Source organism: Ischnura elegans, chromosome 10, assembly GCF_921293095.1.
Source record: "Ischnura elegans chromosome 10, ioIscEleg1.1, whole genome shotgun sequence".
Taxonomy (NCBI): domain Eukaryota; kingdom Metazoa; phylum Arthropoda; class Insecta; order Odonata; family Coenagrionidae; genus Ischnura; species Ischnura elegans.
The window spans coordinates 76,584,114-76,604,309 of NC_060255.1; the positions used below are offsets into that span (position 1 = coordinate 76,584,114).

The 20,196-nt window shown below is 37.6% G+C and overlaps 1 protein-coding gene across 9 annotated transcripts in view; it reads left to right on the top strand.

The window, feature by feature from the left end:
• The window catches only part of LOC124166384, a 140,907-nt gene that overhangs the window by 55,537 nt on the left and 65,174 nt on the right, over positions 1 to 20,196 (top strand). For 3 of the 9 annotated variants that reach the window (XM_046543898.1, XM_046543893.1, XM_046543895.1), the window contains 7 exons: positions 53 to 76; positions 3,018 to 3,237; positions 3,833 to 3,953; positions 5,968 to 6,074; positions 8,521 to 8,662; positions 11,593 to 11,719; positions 16,122 to 16,241. In XM_046543898.1, the coding sequence (XP_046399854.1) occupies positions 53 to 76; positions 3,018 to 3,237; positions 3,833 to 3,953; positions 5,968 to 6,074; positions 8,521 to 8,662; positions 11,593 to 11,719; positions 16,122 to 16,241 (861 nt within the window). Of the gene's footprint in view, positions 1 to 52; positions 77 to 3,017; positions 3,238 to 3,832; positions 3,954 to 5,229; positions 5,337 to 5,967; positions 6,075 to 8,520; positions 8,663 to 11,592; positions 11,720 to 16,121; positions 16,242 to 20,196 lie in introns of all 9 variants that reach the window. The other 6 variants (XM_046543899.1, XM_046543901.1, XM_046543897.1 and 3 more) reach the window with 3 other exon arrangements.

Here is a 20,196-nt window from a genome sequence, read left to right on the forward strand (position 1 = left end):
AGTAGATTTAGAGCGACAGAAACAAAACCTACATGTCTATTGTCCTTTGCAGTCCGCCGGTGTTTCGTGTGAGCAGGTAACCATTACTTCTGGTTCTTTCGTTACCCTTGCTGCTTCCGATATTAAAAACAGAATACTATATATATAATTTATAAGGAGTTATTACACTCTCACCGTTTTAATGCAATTTTGTGCGCAATGTTTTGCTATATATATAGTTATCCGCGTTCCAATGCATCTTCGAGCCATGTTAGAATATAAAAAATATACCAAACAGAAGTTTAGAAAGCCTTCAGTTTGTTAGTCACTTTTTTTACAAAGTAGGCCCACCCATGGAGATGATGAATCTCTACTCCCTTTATCACCCTCTCCTCCGCTTCCGTAAGTTACATTTACTCCAACGTAGTGGCGGAGCTCCAATTGCAGAATATTATCTTATCTTTAATACGTAGAAGGTTCATTTTTTTGTGCCGTACAATGCCGCTATTGGGTTTTTGTGTTGTTTCTCTAGATCCTCGGTTTGATATAGCTGCCAGAGACTGTAGTGAGAGGAACTTTTGAACCGCCTTGTGATTGACGTGTGACTGGCCTAAGAATGAATGGTGTAGTGTATGAAAGAGGGCAGTAACCCACTTGAGGGTCACAGACCAGTATAAACTTTGAAAACCACCCATGGAAACTTTAACCATCAAATGCAAGATTTGTTCTGAAATTGATGATAGGTGACATGATTTTGCAACATCTTTTGGTCACTGATTTGAGATGGCTTTTTCCATGGTGTGGGGGTCAAGGGTTGCCGTCCCTCACCCTCAAGTGGTTCTTAGCCAAGGAATGATTGTGCGTGCACTTGCGTGCATGGGTGACGTGGGAATCACGCGTCACGGCTTGAAGGGCGCCGAAAAAGCGTCCGCGAGGAGTGTGAGAATGTCGCATGCATTTCTTTCATAAATTTCACGAGACGTGTTTGTCTATTTTGTCTTCCTTTTTTTCTTGGCTTTCTTTTCTTTTCTCTATCTCAAGGCTGTCTCTTATTCCAGCCCTCATTACATCCCAAATCACTTCATATTTTTGCTACGGTCTTATTAATATCATTGTGTTTTATCACTCTAAAAAAATTAATCTTTTTTACCTCCTCTTTGCTGTTTTTTTCCAATTTCATTCATTCGATAAGCGTCATACCTCTGCTTTTGTTTCACTTTGAATTGGCTCTGTAATCAAATGAAGCCATCAACTTTGTGAAGCCTTTAAAGCGATTTTGCAAAATTTGGGTTTTTATCATCTTGCATTGCCCAATCGATGATTTTTTTCTTTTTGTGTCACATTCATTGTAATTAAAAAACCATAAGAGGTAATATTCCCTTTCCTGATATTCATAAAAAATACTTTGAATTAATAATGACCCATTACATTCTTTTTTTAATGGTAAAAATATGAATCAAATTTTTTCTTCCTTGCTCTTGTGTGAGTTAAATCGTAAATTTATGATAAGTGATGTATGAAATAATCATCTTAGACTTCAAAATGACGTTTTACCTTTGCCTTAACCATACCAGTTTTGCTCCTGAAAGTACCTTTGCATTAAGTATAGACCCTTTATTTTGCCTAATATTATTTTTAATTTGCTGTTATGCATTTTTAGTGAACAAGTACAGCTACATGCACGATAAAATATTACTATTAGAAAAGTGTTCACTTAAGTATTTTTGTATGACTTTGATGCCTACTATGAAAGTAATTCTTTGGGACCATTGTCAGTTGCAAATGTTCATGAATTTACCACTGTATTACATGTGTCTTCCACTCAAATCATCTCCATTTAAGAAAACTAGTGTAATAGTTATAAATAAATGAACTTTAACTTGGGCGTGCAACATTGTCCAACTGCTGTGGCAATATGAATTACCAATGCACTCACCATAGAGACTGCTAATAGGAGATGCAACATGTGCAAAAGGCCTTTACAAGTAAGCATTTTTACCACATGAAACATTTTGAACACCAAATATTGACAAAACTATACGTAAAATTCTTAGAAACATATTAGTGTTGCATGCAATCAAAGCATTTTCTTCTCCATAGTCCAATTGTGGTGGAATTTTTTGTTTGTTGGACTTTTGAGCGCTGCAAGTTTTGTGGCACGCCCAAACCTTAAAGTTCTTTGAGCAGAGCAGTATTTTTTAAGATTTTTTTTAACCGCTCTTTAAAAAAACAGAGCGTCCTTGCTTTGAAAGGAGATATTAAAACAGGTGGACGCTTTCCGAATGAGATGAAAATATATTTTTGTCATTCTTATCAACTAAACCTCATCGCATATTTTGTAAAAAAATCATATTTTCTATGCCCATATATTCCGTTTTGTGCACCTGTCAATGACAGCTGTTACAACGATTCATATTTTTGCCATGTCCTTTTGATTGAATTAGATTTTATTATTTTCTCAGTCTCAAATTTTTGTCCCTTTAGTTTTGTTTCTGTATTTTTTTTTAACTCCAAACCATCTTGCTGGAAGAATATAAGTCTTCCAATGACATTCTATTTGCCATTTCATCAATGTTGAGTTCCTCAAATCCTATTCAATATTTATTTTTCCTCCGACTTTTTCATCTCAACCGTCCATTTTTTTTATACACGCCAAGGATGAAGTTCACCATGAAAAAATATTTGGCTTCGCCAGTATTCGAACCCAGATCTCCTGAAGTTAACTCAGGGAAGATGGCCTAGTGGATCCAGGTTCGAATCCCAGCTAGGCCAAATATTCTTTATGGCAAACTTCATCCATGGTGTCCATAATTTTGCACCCTTATGCGTTACTGCATACAAAGCCACCTGTTTCATGCAGTCCATTATTTTTCCCTGGATCCCAAATTTTTCTCTCTTTCTCTCTCTCAATTTCTCTCTATCTCTCTGTTGGATTTCCTTTTTTACTCAAACCTATCCCTGTTAACCCCATGGGGGGATTCCCGCAACTTGCACGACGCTGCTTCTTCTTTTTCCCGCCGACTCCCAACACCTCGCAGAAGATGCACGTGTACAAGAAGACGCTGCAAGCGCTCATATACCCCATCTCGAGCACCACGCCACACAACTTCGTGCTGTGGACGGCCACTTCGCCCACCTACTGCTACGAGTGCGAGGGACTGCTGTGGGGCATTGCAAGGCAGGGGGTGCGGTGCACGGAATGCGGCGTCAAGTGCCACGAGAAGTGCAAGGACCTGCTCAATGCCGACTGCCTGCAGAGTAAGTGATGTGCTGAGGGACATTACCTTTAGAGAACATGGTAGTTTTATACTCCCACACACTCAGTAACTCAAACGAGCATGTTTGTATACATACCACACATTTGCACCTCAGACCCAAGGCCAATGCCTCTTTCCTTGAATAATGTCTATGGCAAATGCCTTAGACTTCTAAGTTCAGGCAGAGTCAAACATGAATGTTTTTTTAGCTTCCATTACCTTTGGAGAGGACGTGAAAGAAAACTGAATAGTTTTTACAGAAAAAATCAATTCTGTACTTCTAATTCAGCATTGTAATTTTATTACTCATGAAATTCAACTCCCTAACCTGATAGGATTTTTTTATGTTAAGAGAGTTAATTATTTATCATCAGTCAGTCTCATAATTAATCATTTACCTACACTAAAGTTTGATTGAAACTCAAAATCCTTTCCCATGATTTAGTAAACCTGGTGTGTATTGTGGCTCCTTAAGCATTAAATGGATACAATATTGTAATATAATTTTATCTTGAAATATTATTCTTCTTTTTTTGCCATACATTGTGAAATACTGTGTGAAATAGGGGTACTTAATGACTTGATCTCATCTCTAGGGGCTGCTGAAAAGAGCTCGAAGCATGGGGCAGAAGATAAAGCTAACAGCATCATTACAGCCATGAAAGAAAGAATGAAACAGCGGGAGAGAGAAAAGCCTGAAATATTTGAGCTGATAAGGTGAGGTTCATTATTTAGTTTCTAGATCTCAAAGAGAGATTGCTATACCTATTTTAGTGACTACCAATTTGACAGTATCTATTTTAAAATATTTTATATCGTGCAAATTCTATCTGATTCTCACAACTTTTTGCAAAAACAAATTCTAACAAAAGATAAGATTTTTATGCCCTTTTGGAATCAATGCATTTTTTTCTGAATTGCTATCTTTTGGATGCTAAATGACTTGTTCTAAATTCCTGGAACAGATGGAATTAATCTTCTAAAATTTAACATTTTTACATAACTATGGCTGCAAAAACCATATCAAAATTTTCATTACATCATAAAATAAGAAATATACTTTCCATATTCATAATAGTTCCTTGATGTGTAAATTCAAGCATGCCCTTTTTCCAAATGATATCCCTATTTTACCCATGTTTATTGCAGTTTTGTTTCAGGTTTTTTTGAAGAAAGACTACTCATAGTCTAGCAGCTGCTCAATAAGATTTTTATTTTAGGGTTTTTGAATTTTAGTTACTTACAGATGAAATACTAGAATAATTTTTCAGTATTTTATGCATTTTCAAATTTTCATTGTGAGCACACATTCACCTATTTTTCCATAATGCATTTTCATAATGCTTCGTTTTCACATTTTTGCTCATTACCTGATTAGAATTCTTTGAGTCATGTCTTGAAATTCCAACTTTGTTGGTATTTTAATGAGACTGACTTCTAATATCAAATGATTCAATTTCAGGGCTATGTTCTTAAACTATTTACCGAAGTTGCTGCTGCTTCCAGGTCTGATCTGTTTTCCCACATAACCCTCCCAATGTAACACTCAAGAGTAATAAAGAAAATAAATTATTTTAAGCAAGAATTAACATATTTATAACTGCATTAATCCATTAAGTTTTTTGTTTTATTATATTTATTGAATTGTGCATTAAATAACATCTACTCATTTTTTAATCTCCATGAAAAGTAAAACGAAAACCCTTTCAATTAAAAACATTGATAATTTCCCTGTAGCTTCCCCTACAGCTTTCACAAAACCACTAACATCTTCACTAGATGAAACTTACACCTTCTAAATAAAGTTATTTTTTTTTTAATCTATCTTTTTCAATCATCTGATAACTGATCTGGTCCCCTTTATGTCAAATTTAATATCACCAAACTTTTTTTTTTCACTTACCGTAACCTCCCCAACCTGTCCCACCCGAGCTGAAATAAACGCCCACAACTAAAATGAAACCTCCTTATTTTATCTCCCTGGTTGGTGCAGGGCCGTTTTTGGAGTGGAGGAAAAAAGCCACATTGGCCACATGAAAGCGGTGAAACAGTCCGTTTTAGATGGTACGAGCAAGTGGTCAGCCAAAATAGCCATCACAGGTTTGTCTGCCTCTCTCTCTATGTGACCGTGCAGCGTGGGGATGCGTTCCGCCTCTACCTCGCCCAAAAGCGAGTGCTCGAGCCCTCATCGCTCCACCCAACATACCTGTTGACCTGAAAAACCTTCGAAAAGTGGACAAAAACAACACGCACGGTGGAAGGATGGAGGCTCAGCACCTGAGTGGGCCACTCGACAGGGTCAAATTTGGGACCCTGGACAGAAATGCTGGCAAGGGCTAGGCGGAGGCGCACGCAACCCCATGTCAACATGTGCCTTCTGTCTTTATAGTCGGAGTGCTCTCTCTATGTCCCGCGCCCTAAGTGGTCAAGCCCATTCCCTCAACCATATCACCTGTTGATATCTCCGAGGTTCCATATTTCGGTCATTGAAGTCTCTGGTGTATTAGATGACTTGCGCTGATGTAGAAGCTTTTAAAAGCCACAAAGGACAGTTTTATAGGCATCCCTGGAGGGATACATTTGACAGGGAATATACTTGACCTCTCAGTGCCATGGTTCTGTGTCTCTTAAAGTTCCGTTGACTCGATCGTTCCTGTCATGGACCCTGGATGCTGCTTTTTTCCTCTCTGTATTGATGTGGTGTGTTTTTGGTGTTTTATTTTCTCCGCAGAACCACCTTTTCAGTGGATCCTGACACTCACATTGACTCAATCGAACAAGCTGAGGATATGGTATTAGAAGGAACTTCCAAATGGTCATGCAAGATCGCAATAACAGGTACCCTATGGCCACCAGACAAAACCAATGCGAAAATTGAGCTGAAACCTGCACCGTGCTCTTTAGATAACTTCCCACTCTCCAATTTCCATTACTAATACTCATAAATAACAGTATAATAATCTATATATTTTTATATATACTAACAGAGTGTTCATTAAGCCCTTGTCTTTTTGAGACAGTTTTAATGCACCTGTGATGGTAGAAACAGCAAATGGAATGAGGCCAATTATGCACAAATATAACAATAACTTAACTTTTAACGATACTTGACTCAAAATAAATTATCACATTTCTGGGCATGCACTGTATATGGCTCTGTCAATAATGCAATGACACATCTCACTTCTCAATGAAAGCAAATGTAACATTTCATGCACACTGAATGCTCTTTCAAGTAATATAAGAATTACCGCATGAAATACTAATCCAAAATCTTGGAGTTGAAGTCAGAGTATGATGGCAAGTGGAGGTGAGTGAAAAGGTAGATGATTCGCTCGAGAGAAAAATATTTTTCCTGCCAATATGTGATGCCTGTTTACACATATTGTAGCTACTTGGCTATTTAAATAAAATTTTCTTTAAATTACAGCATTTCTCATATGCTTATGCTTAAAAAAATTGCTTCTTTACTCTTTTATAACCATATCTTGAATGAGCCATCGGTATGATAAACTACTTTATAAAATATAGGGCATCATCTAGCTTTGCAACATGTATGCCAAAACCATTTATTGAATAATGGTACAAAAAGTATTATTTACTATAAAAAGCTATTGACGAGTTTAAATTTTGTCATCTATCTTCATTTGCATGGTACAGTCATGATAATTACGAGGAATTATTTATATTCCATTTACAAATATCTCCCATCAATTGCCAAAGTTTCAAAAAGCTGATGGGCTTGAAGTTCACCCTGTTTATGAGCCTTCAGTCCTATTACTCCCCCTTTTGTCTTTTTCCAACTCCAATTTTTCCACACGTAGCTTGTCGACTGCCTGCATATACTTACTATATAAATAGGAATACTCTATCTCCTCCTCTCTTCCTCTTCACTTACTTTATTCAACTAGTCTGTAATATAATTGGTTGGAGTCCACACACAGCGTGTACAGTCAAAACACCATAGTTGCATTTTTACAACCTCTTCCAGAGTATCTAAGTACTTTATATTCCTTCCTCACTATGAACTGAAAGAAGTAGTGCGTTGCCCCAGATTGTAATGTTTCAGTTGATCATCTCGGCATGAGTTATGTCCTAGGACATAGATTGTGCTAATGATAAATATATTCTTATATATTCATGAATATAATATCTCTCTCTATATATAAGAACTTATATAGAAAAATAGATCCAATTAGTCTTGCTTATGTCTTCCTTTTATAATTTGTTGCCTTTTGCTCAACCTCTTTGCAGGTAGTAGATACTAGAAGCTTGGAGTTAAGAAATTAGCAGTTAATATCAGTAAAATAAGTTATTTATAGGCAATCATGCCAGTTTTAGAAAATTTTGAGTACTAAACAGTACACATAGAGGATTTTTGAATCAATATTTACTGAAATTATTTGCAAGACTTACTACAAGCAGGAAATTAGATCTACATTATTCTACACTGGATACAGATTTTTCTACTCTTTGTCTTCTTGCAGCTGTATTGTTTTTTTTTCTTTGTACTATTAGCTGCATGTGTTTCTTACATCATCTCTCCATCATCTCCAAATTGACACGTTTTGAGAATGGTGGCATAGTTTCTTTAATATGAACTTAAACCATCTTGTTGAAACAACATGAGCAAAGAGCCCATTTTTCATTCATGGTAATGCTTTTGCTGCTGTCAGCTTTTTCGGGATTTTTATAAAGCTTTCCTTGCTGATGTAAGCTTTTAGAGTTGCAATTCATTCACAAGAGGTTTAAGTTTATGTTATACGTGAAACACTTGCATGAACTGTAATAGGTGATGTACCTACTGCTGATGATATCTTCTCTTCCTGAAATCGTACTGGAAACTGTACTAATTATGATGAATGAACTTGTCAAGAAATTCTCACGACAATTGGAATTCATCATGAGTATTATCGACGCATTCACTTAACTAATATCAATTGTATATTTTTCACTGTACAATGACTTCACATTCAACGACTGTAATTATGTGCAATGACACCTTCACTGGATAAGCACAGTCACTAAAATGACAGTCACTTGGAAACACCAAAATAATATCACTTCTCATGTATCAGAGTTAAATTTTTAATGATTTTGCCGTAGCAACTAATTTTAGTTCCTGTATTGTATTCATTTGTTTTAATTTTCTTTTGCTTGATGGTAAGTGGAGCCCCTTCATCATTTGCTTCACTTTGCCTTATCGCTCTCCAACATCTTCAATGAAGTGCCTTGCATTGACTTTCTTTTTCTTTCTCCCGTCTCCACCATATTTAAACTACAGTCATCTGCGCCCAAGGTTTGATTGCCAAGGATAAGAGCGGGACCTCTGATCCTTACGTGACAGTGCAGGTTGGCAAGGTAAAGAAGAGGACGCGGACGATGCCTCAGGAGCTCAATCCAGTCTGGAACGAGAAGTTTTACTTGTGAGGATAACCCCTTTCATTTTCAAACATCTGACAACTAAAGTGATGAATTTGTAAAATATGTGTGTTGGAAAAAACCATCATCCTTCAACAGCTTGCTGACTTAACAATATATATTCAACCCTCTTATTCTGCTTGGCATAAGTTAACTGGAATTTTATGATTACTTCAAACTGATACCCAGGAAAATTCTTGGTGTGACAATTTTTCCCTATTTCACCTATTATTCTATTGAAGAGATGATTATTGATTCCCTATATTTAATTTTTATACTAATGATAAGCATTCAAATTAAATGACTTATGGTCCATATATTTGATGTTATAGTATATATAAATTAGTTATTTCAGTGATTTCACCAAATTCCCAAGGGTGATGTGATTTTTCTTATATATCATCCAAAATATTATTGATAAAATGAAAAATTATTTAAAATGTATCAATTAGGGATGGATGGATCCAGAATTTTTTCAGATCCAGATTCGGATATGCATACATTATTTCAGGTGTCAGATCTTCGGATATTTTCAGATCCAAATGCATTTTTAATATGTATCCTGCCATAAAAAGAAGTCATTATTCAAGTTTTCTCAAGGCACATATGATCAAAGGAATTCTATTTAGATTGTCATACTCATTTTAATATTTTTAATGATTAAAAATCATTTTTATTAGCTTTCAAGTTTTTTTAAACTAGGATCTAAACAATTATACTTGCATTTGGCAATGAATTTAGGTTTCAATCTGCAGATAAACCGATCAACTGTACTCTGATTTTCCTTACAAACATTTCTCCAGAAAATTATCACTTTCTCATCACATTCTGACTTGTGTTTCACCCACAAATGCTTAAGTTGTGTTGAGGTGGTATTTGAACTTCCTCATGATAGTTAGACACCATATTGCATGTACATGGCATACAATGAGTTCTCCTTATTTCAATAAAAATTTTTCTACTCCTTGAGCGATATTTTTATCAGTGTATCATTAAATTAAATTGCAACTGCGCAATCTTTCAGCGCAGCATGAAATTTTCTGACTTTCAAAACGTTTTAAAGTGCATACCCCAGATGCAGGAAATAAAAGCGACTATACTAATACATATTTCTTTTTTAGGCTAAACTTCCACATTCGGCAATAAAAAAAATTTGTGCACTTCCCTATTCTGGTGATTTTGATTACATTTATTTTTTATAAAGATTGTGGAAAATATTGAGCGAGAGTGAAAATCATGCACAAATAATCCGCAACACAGATATTCCACAGCCGGATAATAGGGTGGTTTCCTATTATTTTTTTATTGCCTTAATCAAAAGATTATTACTCCTGGACTACGAATTTCACACTTTTAGATTTTTAAATGACGATATCTATTTTTTGCGATTAAACGAAAAGTGAAAATTTTCAAGCGGGTGAAAACGCGACGGCCAAGTAGGAATGATGGGAAAAAGTCTGTGTGACATATTTCTGGTTCCCCCTGCCGCCTTGTGAGGTGACCTTGAGGCGAGGCTTGAGTGCTGATACGACGCAGGCTGCTAGCAGGTAGCAGAGTACCCTGCTAGCTGGTAGCGCTTGGCTTAAATAAGGATTATTATTCCCCCATCAAATGAAGGAAACATTCGGAACTTAGGTATTTTTAATGTGTGATTATTAAGAGATGTTTCCCTGAGCTCTGTGCCTCATGCATGCATTAGTAATATCAGACGATGTAAAACTCCTATCCTCTCGTATAGAAACTAGGTCCCTGTGACGTCACGTGGAGCGGAATCGCATTGGCGCCAATCTGGCCTTTTTCAAATGAGGTTAAAATTGACCATTGCCATTTGTCTAAACTGGGATTTCTAAAACCAAATAATTTGTATAATATGAATACACTAATGGTGGGTAAGGAATAGCAATCAATGCATTTCGTTTTCTTTGATGAAGGAAACTACCCTATTGGAAGTCTGCTGTAGTTGCTTTAGTTACTTTAGACGTGGTAATTATCCTATGGCTCTGAGATTCCCCCATTGGTTGTGCAATGAGCAATCTCTCGAGAGGAGTCACTGAAATAAAAACGATGTTCATACAACTATAACCCGAAGGACCAGAGAAATACACAATGCACTTTAAACATTCAAAAAATATATATTCATAACTTAAACAGTATCGTGACAATAGTGAATAATAATGGGGGAAATTTCACTTATCAGTCAATCTTCAGTCAGTAAGCCTCCTTGCCTGCAGTTCTGCCGAAACTCAAGCACACTAGGGGGGTGGGGAGGGGCTGGGGCAGCCGGAGCGGCTGAGGCATCACGCATTCTCACTATATGTTCCACACACAACTGACTGCAAGATTGACGACGACTCGTCGCACGCACACACACAAAAAATTGAATATCGGAATAAAACTATGCCCTCCGGTGGCAGTTACGACAACTAAAACATACTTCTGTTTACGAAACAGTCACAATTGGCTATCGTATTTTGCCTTAAAATTTTCCACAGCTGAAATTCTGTTCCATAACCCGTAAGCTTTGAAACAAAATGGTTCATGAGTAGGACAAGCATCGCAGTGCAAAGGCCCATGCGAAGAGAGGATAGGATCTCTTTCCACTCCCTCTAATGGGACACTACAATCGCTGAAGCATTAATTTAAAATCTCGGGTCCAGATCCGATGTCTTCAGCAAATTTGGATCCAAAGTATCCAGTGAAGGGCAATATCCACAGATATTTGGATCCGAGGTATCCGATCCAACCATCCCTAGTATCAATGGTAGATATCATATCCAACATTAAATGGCTCTGAGCTTGCAAAATTTATCAATAACTTTATTTTTAAAAGCATGGGATAATCAGTCATTGAAATTTTGAACATTGTCCACCAAATATTTCAAGATGAAGTATATTTTTGTAGACATTTGATGGTATCTTTTTTTCCTATTTTCAGTGAATGCCATAATTCTTCAGACAGAATCAAGGTTCGAGTGTGGGATGAAGATAATGATCTCAAGTCCAAGCTGCGCCAGAAACTTACGAGAGAATCTGATGATTTTCTTGGTCAGACAATCATTGAGGTAATTATTTGTGTTTTCCATGCTTCTCATTGTAAATTTAAGTCAACTGTAAATGGGTCATGTTTTTACACTGCATTACTACTTACTTAGTAGTGCGAATATTTCTCTAATAAATAAAATTATAACAATAAAAACATTTATGATTGGCAAAGAAATTCATATGCCTACATTAGTTAGTAATTAGTCAAAAGGCTACATTCACAACAAATAGATGTTATATAAAAAGTGTCACAGAAAGAAACATGGACCCTAAGGAATGAGGGCTGGGAAAACACTGGAGGCCTTCAAGTTGTGGGTATGGAGAAGAATGGAGGATGTGAAGTGGATGGAGAGGAGAAGAAACAACAAAGTGCTGGAAATGGTGGGTTAGGTGAGGCAGTTTTTATATGAAATACAGAGGAGATAGAAGGTTTGGACGGAGAGAGCATTGAGAGAGGAGGGGATGTTGAAATTTGGTAGAGAGAAGAACGTTGGAAAAGCGAGGGAGGGGAAGGAATAGAAAAGGATTTTTAGGAAGTGGGCCTTATTGAGAATTGAAGAGGGAATTCCAACTTGGGAAGGCAGAGAGGCAGCGATGATCTGCAAAGTGCTCCATGCGTTCAGTAAATTTAAAATAATAGTGAAAAAGAATTTTGCATGAATGGCAGAACCATGCATGAATTTAGGCGAAGAATCTCCAGAAGTTTAGGATCTGTATGGAACATTAAAGTTTAGATTTTTAATAGAGATGTGCGAATAGTATCCGCGAATACTCGAATACCTCGAATATCAGAAAGTATTCGATATTCGAGATCTCGAATAGTTATGCCAAAGGTACCGTCTCGAATACCTCGAATATTTTGAATTTCGCGTCATAAGCTTTCGCTCGCACGTCATTGGTAGTTGACTCAGAAAAATGAGAACTCTAGTCGTTTAGTGCATGCAGCGCCGTTTTAGGCAAGCTGACGAACTATATCAAATTCGCGGTTTAGAGCGGTGAAAATAGTTCAACATGGGGAACCGAAATTGATAGGGTGAAAAAATCCGAGAATCCCAGGTGTCCCCCGTCAGGAGTAACTCAGTGCCGTGGGATAGCAACAGAGGCGCATTTCCCACGATCCGCTATTCCCTCCATTCAGCATTCACCCCACCCAATCTGACGATTTCCTCTTCTCCGAAATCAAACAAAAGGTCCCCGCTCGTGCGGGGATCGTATTACGAAGACTTTAGCCTCGAAAAAATATAAAGTTACAGGAAAATAATAGAATCGCGTTTCACCCTTCACTTTTTCTCCCCCGCTGACCATTTTCCCGCATTCATCTTTTGATAAAAATAAGACGAGGTGTTTACCATGTGTCCTTTGTGGCTCATAACGACAGGCACTTATTTTGAATCTTCCCCAGGAGATATAACTACCACAGGGAGGAGCTCACAATCAGTGCCGTGGGATAGTGACATTGGCGCATTTCCCACGATCTGCTATCCCCCTCCCTTCAGCATTCGCCTCACCCACTCTGACGATTTCCTCTTCTCCGATATCAAACAAAAGATCCGACCTCGCGCAGAGATCGTATTACGAAGACCTTAGCTTCGAAAAAAATATCAAGTTACGCGAGAAAAATAAAAACGTGTCTCGCACCCACCCCCTTTTCTCACCCGCTGACCTTTTTCTACCAACCTGCATCGAATTTCCCCCTTTCTGGAGGTCAACTGCTGCATGAGTCATCTACTAGCCCGAAAGGTGTCTAACAATGACTTTCGGCAGTTATTATTACACTTTTATTGGATTGAAATATTAGTAATAAGCGCGTAATTTAAGAAAGAATAAGACCAAACACGACATATTTATGACTTTATTTAAGCATTTTACGCAGGAAAATAAATGCCGGAAAGACGAAGAAATACGACGGGGGCTTAGCATTTTGGCGTAATGCTCAAAAAGGGTGCTTTCCTATAATTTTTTTATTGCCAAAATCGAAATATTAATACTCCTGGAGTACGTATTTAACGCTTTTAGATTTTTATTGGACGATATCTATTTTTCGCGATTAAATTAAAAGTGAAAATTTTCAAGCACGCGAAAACGCGACGCGTTAGTGGGAATGATGGGGAAAAGTTCGTGTGACGCATTTCCGGTTCCCCCTCCCGCCTTATGAGGTGACCTTGGGCGAGGCTCAGAGCGCTGATACCTTACCAAACCTTACCTTATCAAACGAAGAAAACTTTCCGACCTTAGCCAGTTTTAATAAGTGATTACTAATACATGTTTCCCTGAGCTCTGTGCCTCATGCATGCATTAGTAACCTCAGACGATGTAAAACTCCTATCCTCTCGTGTAGAAACTAGGTCCCTGTGATGTCAAGTGGAGTGGCATCACATGGGTGCCAATGTGGCGTTTTTCAAATAAGGATAAAATTGACCATTGCCATTGGTCTAGACCGGTATTTCTAGAACCAAATAATTTGTATATTATGAATACAGCAATGGTAGGTAACGAATCACAATCAATGCCTTTCGTTTTCTTTAATGAAGGAAACTACCCTATTGTTTACATAAAATTAAAATATTCCATTAATCAGCTAAATTCCTGTTTGAATCCTTTAAAGGCCATCACAATTACTTGCCAAAATCATGGGTTTCCTGCTGCATATGCGACCTAGTCAAACATTCTCACATTCATAGATTAGTATTCGAGGTATTCGAAATTCGAGGTATTCGATTATTCGAGCAATGATTTGATATTCGAATTCGATATTCGAATTCGAGAAATCTACTATTCGACCCATCCCTAATTTTTAACATAGAGCTTTAGGCTATCTGAGAACAGTGATGCAGCAATAGGGTTTTAGGGGAACCCCACCCCCCCAGAGCTCAGAGAAATTTTTAAATTTCATCCATTTTACTTTATTATATTAAAATTACTTACAGCACAATACAAATATTAATAAAATATCTCTTCACAAGCCATAAAAATCACCATTTTGAACCATTTATCTTAAAAATTTTCCGGGATAGGGCCCCCGCACCCACCGCTTACCCTTGTGGGAATTCCATACCCTCCAGATCTCCCAGTATTAGTTGCGCCCCCGTAGCCTTATTTCCTAGCTGCGCCCCTATCTGAGAGGTACATTTTAAATCAAAAACAAATTTAGTATAATTTTAGTATATTTTGCCATGCTTTGAGCCTCTACTTTATATAGCATGTTATTTAACGCTTGGGCTGCGAGAGTTCACGATTTTAGCTGCCACTGAGTGCAGAAGAGACCTTCTTTGCAGGAGGTATCCCTGCCACAAGGGCTGGTCTGGTAGAGTTAAGTCCCTTAGTGATCCTTATGGTGAGGGAAAGTGCCCAAGATCTAGATATCCAGGTAGCAATGAAAATTTTTAGTAAATGCCGCAGTCAGAGTGCAAAATGTATAAAAACGTTCCTGCACTGTAAGGGTTAAATGCAAATGTCATTTTGAAAGAGTTGCATTGGTAGAGTGGCTGCAAACTTATCATTTTGATTTGAGGGTTAACTTCTCCCTTTGCCCCTCCTAAACGGATGTGCCTATGGGTGATGCAATCGTTGAATCTTTTTCGTAATAAATCATTATGACAATTAACTGGGTGAGCCAGAGACGCAGTGATAGGAGGAAGTTTGAGTTGAAGCCTCTTCGTAGAAACTCAAAAAAATTGGGTTTGATGAAGATACAAATTAACCCTAGTTGAAAGACAGAGGAGGACTGTTTGTGCTTACGTGTCTCCTAGGATTCCCCCTTAATCTTCTCAAAGCTATTTCTGGCAGCAGGGATGGCTTAAGAAGGGAGAGTGATGTTGCTCATTCCATAATTCCTAAAAAACTGAAACGATTATAATAATTTAGGTGCAGGTTTTTATTTCACTATCTCAGCATATAATGTGTGTAAGATAATTTTAGAATATCTAAAAACCACATGTCTTTTCCGTGGAATTTTTGCTGAGAGGCATTGCGTACCACCAAGGTACCACAGAAAGTCGTGAAACAGCTTCCCTGGAAACAATGACCTTAATCCCCCCAGCCTCACAATGACACGGAGATTACCTGATTACTTTTCTGTAAGACGATGTATACATTTCATTCAGGGAAACCAGCAAAGGAATTTAAGTTAAATTGTTAATCCATTTTAAATGAGGAGCAAATAATTATCCATCAGATTTCAAAGTAATAAGAGGATTCAGTCATGACAGTAGTGTCCCAGTTGGAAGGTCAATTCTATCTAAATTGTTAAGCCATCCAGGAATTAATCTTTATTCTGTGTTTTTAAAAATCCATTTGAAAGCCAGATCTATTAACATGTCTAAATATGGTGAAGTAAAATGTACAACCAACACTAATTTTTTTGGCAAATGATTTGATTGAATATGAAGACAGCATATCATTGTGCCCATTATTTCTTTTCAGGTGCGCACACTGTCCGGTGAAATGGACGTCTGGTACAACTTGGAGAAGAGAACAGATAAGTCTGCTGTTTCCGGTGCCATCCGACTTCATATTAGTGTAGAAATTAAGGGTGAAGAAAAGGTAAGTTACTTCTTTATTTAAGACAAATCTTTCACTGTCCTCATTTCAACTTAATTTGGGTTGATTAGCCATGAAATGTTCAAATGAATTACAGTGAAACCTCGATATAACGACACCCCACGGTGCACTAATAAACACTCGCTATAGCGAATTGTCGCTTTACCGGAGGTGGAGCAAATAATAGCCAATATACCTGTTGCGAACAGATATAAAGGAACAGGAATGGTGCGGCGACAGATAAACATCTATCCGATAAACGTAAGCATTAATCCAGGCGAAAGGCGATGTTTTTTTGCATCACTAAATTTCCTTACTCAAATAACGACTAACTATTCAAACAATTTATAAGCGCCGCACTGAATAAAAATCATGCAAAGCATTGTTACGTCATCATTATATTTATCGAATGACAGTTTACCACATAAATTTGAGACTGAGCACTCCATTAACTTCATTTCTAACAGATCGCTAGCAATTACGGAGGTTAAGGAGTCTTCATGAAAGTCTTCCGGCGGTGAAACCCTCGCTATGGCGAGAGCCAACACCGAAAGGGTCTCGTAAAAACGAATTTTTTAACACGCTTATTATAGGGTCAATTGACGGTGCATCGGCTATCTCTCGTAATAGCGGGGGTGTCGCTATAGCCCGTACTCGCTTTAACGAGGTTCCACTGTACATAACTTAAGTGACGACAGGGAAGCATTACATTCATTTTATACATAAATTACCGAAGATCTCAAAATATAAAAATACGCTGCTGAAAATGTAGTGATCTATTATGAAATTGGTGGAGACTCCATCTATGACATCCTCTAATCACACCTGAACAACATGTATGTGTGGAGAAATGACAGAGAGTAAAAGTTTAAACTCGGGAAATTCATGGCAGTATGTTTCTTATGGAAGTCATCCAATATTGCCAAGTATAAAATGTCAATTGAGTTCCCAGAGAGACATTAGATGAAACCAAATAACTGACTTTCACATATCTTGAGAAAAATCTGTACCACAGGCAAAACCGAATTTACTGTCTCTTATTTTTTGGTAACAGTGAATTTTCTGGTTAGTGGGACCCCTCATTGCTCTAATTATGAAATCAGGACTCTCCATCTACCTCTATCCCTCCTCCTATCCTATCCTATCCCTACCTCTAGAGCAGCGGTTCCCAAACTTTTTCTTTCTGCGACCCATTTTAGCCCATACGTTTTAGCCGCGACCCCCTAAAAATGGTTGTCTAAGTTTAAGTATAGTTCACTTTATTATTCATATACATCTCACGACCCCTTTCCGAACGGCCCGCGACTCCCCTGGGGGTCGCGACCCCCAATTTGGGAACCGCTGCTCTAGAGCCATCAATTGGCTCCTGAACATGGTGGCATCTCCTTCCTTTTTCCTTTCTCTGTCCTCCCACATCCTGAAGTCTGGGAATAAACAGCTCTGACTTTTGGGCCTGGCCTCAGGAATGTATCCAATTGGGCCCAGCTGATCTTATTGTGACATATTTATAGAAATATCTCTGGATCATTCTCTCATGGGATAATCTTCTATTCCTCAAGGAGCAGGAAATCTATTCCAGCTAGTCGTAGAACACGTCCATCCCTTCCCTTTCTCATGGTAGATTCTTCCACTCTTTCTCCTTCTTCCCTATTCCTGTCTCATAGGCATTAATGAAAGATTAGCTTCGCAGCTATAGGGCATTTATAGAATAGATTATGGTGGGCTGGATGCCATCTATCATCCTTCTGCAGAACTATTCACAAACAGCCACACACGCTGTACAGTAAGTCCTTTACTTAAGAGCATCTGACTTACAAACTTTCAGATATGCAAACATTTATTGTCCAAAAGTTCAAATGTGGCACCATTTGAGTTGGCCGATGCAACTGGCAGTAGGGCATGGAGAACATGGGGGAAGGATGGGGCTTTGGGCCTAATTTGAAGGTGATAAATTCTTTGCTATGATGAATGTTAACTATATATTCATACTACATAGGTACATATTATCCTTAAGGGACCCACTCGCTAAATTTTTTCTTGATAAACAGCATCACTAAGTGTGACTCATAGGTGGATTTAGGCGGGGCATGGAGGCACGTGCCCCCCCCCCCCTCCCCTCCCCCTGATGCAAAATTAGACAAAGCATTTTATACTATTATACATAGTAACTATGTTTGTTTTGTTTCGTGTGTTACGGAGCATTAATCATTTAGTTTCATATCGATAACTTTCATGTTAAAATAAAGAGAACATTTCATAGAGTAATTGTTGTATCTTGTTTTTAATCTCAAGTATGAGAAGAGTGTTTGCCTTATGCCCCCCTAGAAAAATTCCTGGATCCGCCCTTGATATGACTGATAGCCTATGGGGAAACTGAGTCAAATTTCAAGTGTGGCACCGTTTGAGTTGGCCGATGTGACTGGCAGTAGTATGGCAGAGAGTATGGAGGAACTCACTCTTTGGGGTTTTGGGCCTAGCGTGAAGGTGACAAATTCTTAGCTATGACGAATGTTAACAGTATTATCATATTTTATAGATATTATCCTTAAGGGATGCACTCACGAAAATTTTTCTTGATAAACAGCATCACTAAGTATGACTGATAGGCTATGGGGAAACTGATGGCTGATAGAAAATCGTGCTAGATCAGTTTGTGACTGTCGAGAATGAATGCAAAATTGTAATGCAGTGTTGCATTCTGCAGGATAACTAAACTTTTCAATGCCTTGCTTGGGGTTTTTCAACTTCCAAACAAATTCAACTTACTAATAAGGTCTCGGAACACATCTTGTTTGTATGTGGAGGACTTAACGAATTGAAATTGAGTTGAGTGATTCCTGGGAATAGGTTGTGCGAATGTGAATATATATGCAGGCACTGCAGGCCATTGCCCACCAAATTTCCCTAGTAGTGACTCTCATGAGTTTCAACATGTCAAAGACAGTTTTATTTATCACCGATAGAGTATGTACATAGTTTAGTCATTATGCTGTCATGAATATTATGTGAAAGCATCATGGCCCTCTTTTTGTTATGCAATTATGTAGTGGAGGCTTGACCTAAGCTTTGATAAGTACACAGCAGCATCGATTGATCTGAACAGGTCATAAAGATTGAAAATGGATTGAAAAAATTCTATATTTAAAAAAAAGTGGAAATTGAGTCTTTCTTTCAATAAGTGCGTTGCTCATTTTGTATCAATATCTTTCACTACATGTTTAAAAAAAAGTATTTGAAAACATAAAAATAGCACATTTTTTTCAATAGCGTTCAAGTATTCACTGTGGCATATTTGTGTAGGTTATACCTCTTTTAAGTGATAGACTCTTTTGCTGAAATATTTTTCCAAAGTTACATTTTTTATTTGGTGTAATTATGGAGGAATATATTCTGAGATACACAGTTTGCATAAACAGCCATTTTAACTTCAGATTTGGAAAGATACTTCCTTCATCATGAATTTTCATAAATATTGCAATTCAGTTCAAGCTGAATCCAACGTATAATAAGCTATATTTTCCCACCTTTATTTTCGTACAACCTACTTAGCTGGTAAATTGAGTCACACCATGCGTTTCAACCAAATCATATAATCTCTGCCCAGTCTCCAGCTAAAACATGAGGATGAAAAACATCCATACTTAATGTATTAAAGCATACTTTAGTCTTAGGTTATGGCGTTATGGTATTCAAATGTACATGGAAGTTCATATTTATGACTTAATACATTTTAAATGTATCTGTGGCAGTGGTGCAGCAAGGGTTTTGGGGGATAAAGCCCCTCCCCAGAGCTCAGACAATTTTTTAAGTTTAATGTGTTTTATTTATTTGCTTTAATAATACTTATAGAATAGTGTAAGGATTAATAAAATATCCCTCAGAAGACCATAAAACTCACAGTTTATAACCATTTATCTTAATTTTTTTCTGGCGGAGGGCCCTTGCAACTCCCGCTTAC